This window comes from Prosopis cineraria, unplaced genomic scaffold (assembly GCF_029017545.1).
Source record: "Prosopis cineraria cultivar Desert tree isolate PC_DT_omini unplaced genomic scaffold, ASM2901754v1 PC14, whole genome shotgun sequence".
In the NCBI taxonomy this organism is placed as follows: domain Eukaryota; kingdom Viridiplantae; phylum Streptophyta; class Magnoliopsida; order Fabales; family Fabaceae; genus Prosopis; species Prosopis cineraria.
Genome location: NW_026555345.1, coordinates 23286296 through 23294277, shown reverse-complemented (window position 1 = coordinate 23294277; position 7982 = coordinate 23286296). Strand labels below are relative to the sequence as shown.

Here is a 7982-nt window from a genome sequence, read left to right as displayed (position 1 = left end):
ATATTCACAGTTCGATCTCCAACTTAATTAAGAACTTATTTTTAAGGATACCAATTACGTATTTTATCACTTATAAACCGATTACAGATTCAATGCGTCATAGTTGTTTGTTTTGAATCCAACATATATACATGAATTGTGATTCATATTCACCAACATATAAACATACACTTCATACTTGTGTGCTAGTGTGTATATATATATGGAAAATTATCACCTCGGCATTGTTTGTTTTTAGTCCATGTGGTTTATTTTCTTTCTCATTCCTTTTATTTGATCCATTATTTGCAACATTATATTAATTACTTCTTCTACTTTTAAAAAATATCCATAAGGACCATGAGTTATTAGCCCCAATGATGTCTATTTTGCTAACATTATAAATTAAGACAATTCACAATCTTGCTGGTTTACCAATAGATGTTAATTATAGTGAAAGAAATTATATAACTGCTTGTGCAAGGGTCTCAAGTTCAAGTCACATTAATGCAGAAAATACATAGTTTTAAAAGAGAATTACTTTGATTAGGCCTAACAATACTCAAATCTAATAGTTAAATTAAAAAAAATTATGCTGCCCATTTCTTCTACATGACCACATAATAAATTATAGGATAAAAGAGAAAACTGCTCTCTAAATTATAAGTTCATGAGCGTCTAGGATCTTAAACTCATTTGTGGTGTAATGTTTCCTTCAACTTTTAAAAATGGAGCAATCTCACCCTTGTTATTAATAAAAAGTTAACTTTAACTGTTAGTTGATTAAAAAAGCCTCACAAAATTACAAAAAAGGACCAATAAAATTTTCTTAATCCTATTATGTAATTTATTGTTGGGTCCTTGTCTATAATTTTTGCATCTTTAACTATAATTTGGTGGTTTTAAAAAAAATTGAGGCTCTTTTCTATTATTTTTTTATCAAATTAATGGTTAAAATTAACTTTTATTAATAATAAGAGTCTGTTGTATCATTTTTTAAAAGTTGAAAAGGAATATCATACCAAAAATGTGTTTTGTATCCCAGATGCTCCTAGACCAATAATTTAAAGGACAATTTACTCTTTTACACTAAATGTGTATATATACACATATATAATTTGGGTGTAAATTCTTATAGTCTGGATTAACCATAGGCATTGTTTGGCATATCTGAAATCTTTCTATCTCTGGAGCATGCAGTAGATTCGTAATGCTAGTTGAGTTAGCAACTAACACATCAACCCCATCTTCATCTTCTTGAGAAGAATCAAACCCAAAAAGAACCTTTCTTTTTCATTTTATTAAATTCAAATATTTCTCACATCCTCCTTTTCCATCAATCATCCCCCATATAAATACACAATCCCTCCTCTTCATCCTCCATGTCATCACAACCCAAAACCCAACAGCCACACATCATATATATATATATATCCTTCACTGCTACAACTAGCTCTGCGAATAATAGATCTTCCTCTTGGTGTTTGGGACTTCTTTGATTGATGATGGACCGGGTGGCAAAGTTGGTGTCGCAGAAGGCGGTGGTGATATTCAGCAAGAGCTCGTGCGGGATGTGCCATGCGATCAAGAGGTTGTTCTACGAGCAAGGGGTTGGACCGGCGGTTTACGAGCTGGACGAGGATTCGAGGGGAAAGGAGATGGAGTGGGCTCTCATGAGGCTCGGCTGCAACCCGGCCGTGCCGGCGGTGTTTGTTGGCGGCCGGTTTGTAGGTTCCGCCAACACTGTTATGACCCTTCACCTCAATGGCTCCCTCAAGAGAATGCTCAAAGATGCTGGAGCTATCTGGCTTTAATGATCTTCAGTACTACTCCCAAACACTGCCCCATTAATTACGTCAGAAACCCTAAGAAAAAAAAAACCTGTCTGTCTTCTTCATTAACCTCGATCTGTTTTTAATTTGTTCTTTTACACTACGTGCTACTTGCGGCTTCTGGAGATTGGAATATTCCTCGCATTATAATTCTACTATAATTTGATGATAGATAATCGTCAATCTCTGATATATATATGTATATATATATCTCCCTATAAAGCACTCTTATGTTACATCGTGTTGACCATGAGTTCTAATTAATCTCTTCACAAATTCAAATTTCTTGGTATAATATCGGATCAAACTTAAATGCTTGATTCATATAATTAAGCGGATAGATGCTTGCGGAGATGCTGGCTAGCTATAATTAAGAGTTTTGTTTAATTTTGTTCCCATTTTTTATTTTTAAAAACTACTTTACAAATCAAACTTTTTAAAATTTATTTTTTAAAAAAATAAACCATAAAAAATCTAGTTGATTATATTGTGTTAATTTTTTTCAAAAAAAATTAAAGATATGAAACAAAATCAATCCATAATGGTGATGGTTTATAATAATAGTCAACCATGATTAATGACAGATGCTAGTGAAGGTGGCCTGACTATGGCAATTGGCATTTCATATACAAAAGTGATGCTTGGTAATGGTTATTGGTGATAGTTAATAATAACTAATAATAATATATAATAGTCAATGGTCATTAGTTGGCAACAGCCAATAGTAATGGATAGTTGGTGATGACTGATGGTAGAGTTAAATGACAATGGTCAATGATAATAGCTAATAGTAAGGGTCAATGGCAACAATCAGTAAATATTGGCGATGGCCACACACATGGTGATAGTAATTTCAAATTCTCCCTCCATCACTATATATAAAATATTTTTAATTAAATCTCGCATATTAATAAAAGATTGTTATATAGTTGAAATCACATTAAATCACAATATTCTTTTAATTTTGCACCTAATAGTGTTAATTAATATCATGGCGGTAATGGATATAAGCACACAATTAATATATCTTTTTTTTTCAAAATAAGGACAAAAATGTCTAATTACTCAAAAATATCATGACATTTTATATATTTAGGAAAAAATTAAACTTATAGAAAATACATTGTATATAAGGATGAAAGGAGTAACTAAATATGGGGTGTGTGTGTTTAAAAAAATAAACAACTCAAACATGATTTTACTATTTTCTGATTTTTTTAAATAAAAATATTAAGTAGTTTTTTATTAAAAAATTGGAAATAATTTTTAAATATTGAAATTAAAAATTAAACATGCCCAGGATTTTTCGCTTAATTTTGATCCAATTCAAAATTCTCAAACACTATAATTTCATAATATTAAATCTTTTTTTTGCCAAAAGAAATACATAATATTAAATCCTTTGTGCACTTTTTATAATGGACAAATTAAAGAGAGAAGTGCTGAGGATGAGAATTACTATTATTGTGCCCTAGCTGTTATGTTCTAAATTTATTCTGGTTTTGAGAAAAATAATAATTATTATAGTGTTAATTAATAAAAAAATGGGAAGATATATATAACAAAGAGAAAGGTGGGAGATGATGATTCTAGATATACAGTGATGATTATTGACAGATACGAGGTGAATGAAATCAATTTAAAATTTAATGAAATGTTTGCATGGGCGGCAGTGCAGAAGAATAATAGATATAATATTGAGAGAATGATAATATCAAAAGAAAAAATTAATGATAATTAAATTCTTATATATTTTTAAAAAAACAGTTATAAATATGAGTCAAACAATTATAAATTTAAAAATTTTAATTATAAATATAATATTTAAATTTTAAATATAACATATTGCCTCCTCGCTGTTATATTCTAAATTTATTCAGATTTTGAGAAAAATAATGATAAATGACAAGATATATTTTTATACTCCCTCCACTTAAAAATATAAGGTATTTTTTGAGAAGTTACATGTTAAAAAATATAAGACATTTTTAATCTTTTGAAATGTAATTATTGTCTTTTTTTAAAAGTATTCATATTAATGAATGACTTTATATTTATTGTAAGATTTTTAATAAAAATAAATATAAAAAGATATAATTAATTTAAAAATATATAATTATTTTATTAAAAAGTGAGATTTAATTATAAATATTTTATATTTTTATATAAGAAGAGAATAATAAAGAGAAGGGTGAGTGATGATGAATTTAGATACACAGTGATGATTATTGACAGATACGGGGTGAATGAAATTAATTTAAAATTTAATGAAATGTTTACATGGGTGGCGGAAGAATAAAAGATATGACAATGGAGAATGATGGTGAAGTACCAAAATAAAAAATTAATGATAATTAAATTTTTAATGTTTTTTAAAAATATTAGTTATAAATATTGATTCTTACAGTTATAAATTTAAAAGTATTAATTATAAATATAATATTTAAATTTTAAATATAATAATTAATTTATAATTATTTAAATTAATATTTATAATTTATTTTATAAAAAATTTATTAAAAACTTAATTATTATTAATTTATTTTTTAAAAAATTTTATTATCATTCTCCTGTAATATATAAATAAAGTGAGAGTCACAATCAAGTGAAAAGATGGATAAATATTCGTTGGTGCATAACAATGTAGAAAGTGGATAATATATTTCAAATCCACCCAATATAAATATTCGCTTTGGAGAATTGTTTGTGTTATCCCATCACCGTCACCACCGTCATGCTGCTGTGGGCCCCCTCTCTGCTCTTTTCATACATTGCATCATAACGTCAACTTGTTTGACTATGTTATTGAGAATCCACATATAATTAAAAATGTCACGGCTTTTTTAGTCAAGGTTTTGACCGGTTAATCCCATTGTTGACCGGTTTAACTGGTCATGGACCGGTTCCATTGTAACCCGGTTTTTTGGGTTATCTTGGACTGATCAAGTGCTGATTTTTGGTCTAACCAGTTGAGCCCGTCAATCTGATCTGATTTTTTAAATATTATTTTTAACATACAAATAACAATAATAGTAGTTGTATTGATTTTTCAAAAAAAAAAAGTTGATGAAATTTTTAAAACATGTGTAATTTAGTTTGTAGATTAGTCAAATTTTTTGGGTTTTCTTAAATTTGTATAGTTAATAGTTAAGTTGTCAGCCTAATTAATTCTTCAATCCAAACTGCATTATTAATATTTCACGTTAATATCATCCATCTAATTTAGGAAGCGACATTATGACTATGTGAATAAGTAATAACTTTGCTTTTAGTAGTTTATGTATATAAATGTATAATACTAAAAATATTTAATGATAATTATTGGCAAGAAGCTAGAGATTTTCTAGAGTTTTAGTAATAGTTTTGTTAATTTTTTTAAAAATTTATTTAATGTGTGTGTGTGTGTATGACATTTAATTTGTGATTGTTACTCACATACATTTGTCAACATGAATTGCTTGCTGTCTATTTTCAAGCATATTTCTAACATATATAAGCACAGACATACACCTTCAATGAAAATTATCAATACACTGAAAAACGTTTAGTTTATCTAGTTGAGATGGGGAGTGAAATCAATGTATCTTGATGTTTCAAGTTCGAGTTTGAAAGATTCCAATAAAAATGCTAAACGCATCTCATGGTATTAGGTATTGGATTTTTCAAGATTCTATTGCATTTAATTAAGGTTTATTGTCCCAAAAAAAATTACAAAGCTATCTTTTTTGATGAATGACAACGTAGAAATTCCATTAGTGATAGATATTACTATTTTAGTCATCAATCATATTCACAAATTATTTAAAAATTCAGAGAATATTCTTTGTTATAAACATTGGGATTTAAAAAATTCACGTGTTTTACATTCGCATGTTATATAATTAAAATTAAGGTTATGGTTAAAGTGAAAAAACTGGATGTTCTCACTTTCAAAACATACTTAATAGTTAATATATTCATGTAATTAATTAAACATATTTTCCTACAAAATTATATGTATAGATGTATAATGGCCTTGGCGTTTGAATATTAAGGGTGTATTATCTTAAATAAGCTACCCAAGAGAGGTAAATTGAGTGTTCTCAAATTTTTCAAAACATTTTCCCAATAGAACAGTAATTAAGTTTTTATCAAGACAAAGTTAAATGAAAAGCTTTTAAATCATATGAAGTTTAGGAAAGTGTTCGTGGTTGAACAACAAATACCAGGCGTACCAGAGACACTGGGTTTCAAATAGATAATGAAAGGATTTTGAGTTCTCTTACCATAGTTCGTTCAGATGTAAAAAGATAGTAGGCTTTAGTAGAACAAGTGTATAATTTTATTGAAGTGTTTGAAAATTACAGACTACAAACTAAAAACGGAAAAGGGCTAGTAAATGTAAATTAGGTGAGTCTTGATCGAGTGTTAACTGTCCTCTCTGTTTTTTCTTCTTCTTATTTATAGTATCTGATAGCAGAAGACTTTTCTTTGGAACTTAGCACGTTCTATCGAAGATTCAAGAATCCCACAAAACTTATGGCATGGTTTCTTCATTTTGATCAACAACCCGTTTTATCGAACAACTTGGGCATAGATTTCAGCATTACTTAGGATCGTGTCTTCATACCAACATTCTAATATTTGAAGCTGACGAGATTTCAACATGTTTTGTGTTGTGGATTTCGTTGAGCTTCGGAGCCGGCTTCTTTTGTTTATATTAGGCCTGACATTTCAATTACTCAACCCAACTAGCCTCGTGACCTATTTGAGTAACATTTCATATTTAGCCCAAACAGAAAGCAAAAATTTTGACATAAGAATTTATACTAGTTTAGACTAACCACTTAATCTATGTTTAGTTATCAAGATCACACTTGAAAATTTTTACTAAAATCACAAGTTTAATAGTACTTGCAACTATAGTACAATTACCAAGATTTGCAAGTCTTGAACTCACTCAAAAAATTCTCTTACAAAACCTTTGTAAGTAACAAAAACTTAAGGAAAATCTTTCCTTAGGATTTTAGAATATAGAGTAAGTAATCAAAGCTCCAAACTCTTATAAGAATATATGGAAATACAATGAAAACTTATAAACTAACAATATAGAAGACTTTTTTTTAAAACACTACTTAATGCATGTAAGTAAAATAACGAATGCAATCACTTAAATGAGGTTATATTTATAGTATGAGGATGATTATAACTACTAGAGATGTCAAATAATCATTTGAAGTTGTTGCATTGCGTGTATGAAAGTAGAAATTATGAAAAAGTACTTTATTTACAAAATTCATTAAATGCTTGTCAAAATATTAAAACTTGCATGTTTTAGGTTTATTCTATAGTAGATGAGTAAGGTAGAAAGGCTTCAAGAAATTAAAGCTTGGTCTAATACATGCATGGAAGCTAACTAAAACTCATATGTTTTAAGAAGGTAGAAGCACAAGCTTCGCTGGAACAATGAAACACACATGGAGGCTACCTTGGTCACATGAGAAATAGATCCAAGTGAATGAATTCTTAAACACTTAGAGAAACGCATGGGTGAGATCCACAACTCATAAGTATGAGTTAAACAAGTTTTGAACACTTAGGTTGAAATAAGTTGGCACAAGTGTTTAAGGCTCTGACTTAGGCAAACTTAAGATTAGAATAAAACTTGCATATTTGTCATTAAAACTCATGAGGATGGGTGAGCTCAAGACTCAAGCTGTGACAAAATAGGCTAATATTTGCGAGGATAAAAACTTAACATTGCAAGGATGAGAAGTCCAAAACCTTAATTGGTTAATATTGTCACTCTAAAACTCAGCATGTTTTAATGCTAAAACTTGTGTATTCTAAGTTGACAGAACTAAGATCCTCTCTACCACTCTAAAACTCATGTGCCTAACTCCTTAAGCTTGTGTGTTTGAGTTAGGTAAAAATATCTCTTCTATGGAGCTCAAAAACTCAAGTGTTTCAATATGAAACTCATGTGTTTGAGCATATGTCAGAGACAATGTCATTTTAAAACTTTTAAACTCATAAGTTTCTAAAACTTGTGAGTAGGAGATGCTACACTTAAAGAGCACAATTTAAGGCATCTTTTCCTAACGCACATGTGTTCTAACTGGAACTTGCAAGGATGAGATTGAGAGCATAAAATGTATAAATATATTTTCTAAGTTTCAAAGACCATGAGTT

The 7982-nt window shown here is 28.9% G+C and overlaps 1 protein-coding gene across 1 annotated transcript; it reads left to right on the top strand.

The window, feature by feature from the left end:
* Nucleotides 1-1373: 1373 nt before the first annotated feature.
* On the top strand, nucleotides 1374-2047 carry LOC129293994 (monothiol glutaredoxin-S10-like). The gene has a single exon (XM_054932164.1). The coding sequence runs from the start codon at nucleotides 1482-1484 to the stop codon at nucleotides 1791-1793; it is 312 nt and encodes a 103-aa protein (XP_054788139.1). The 5' UTR covers nucleotides 1374-1481; the 3' UTR covers nucleotides 1794-2047.
* The last annotated feature ends 5935 nt before the right edge of the window (nucleotides 2048-7982 follow it).

Bases quoted from the DNA above. Each gene is read 5' to 3' on its own strand.
- LOC129293994 (XM_054932164.1), top strand. From the start codon at position 1,482: ATGATGGACCGGGTGGCAAAGTTGGTGTCGCAGAAGGCGGTGGTGATA.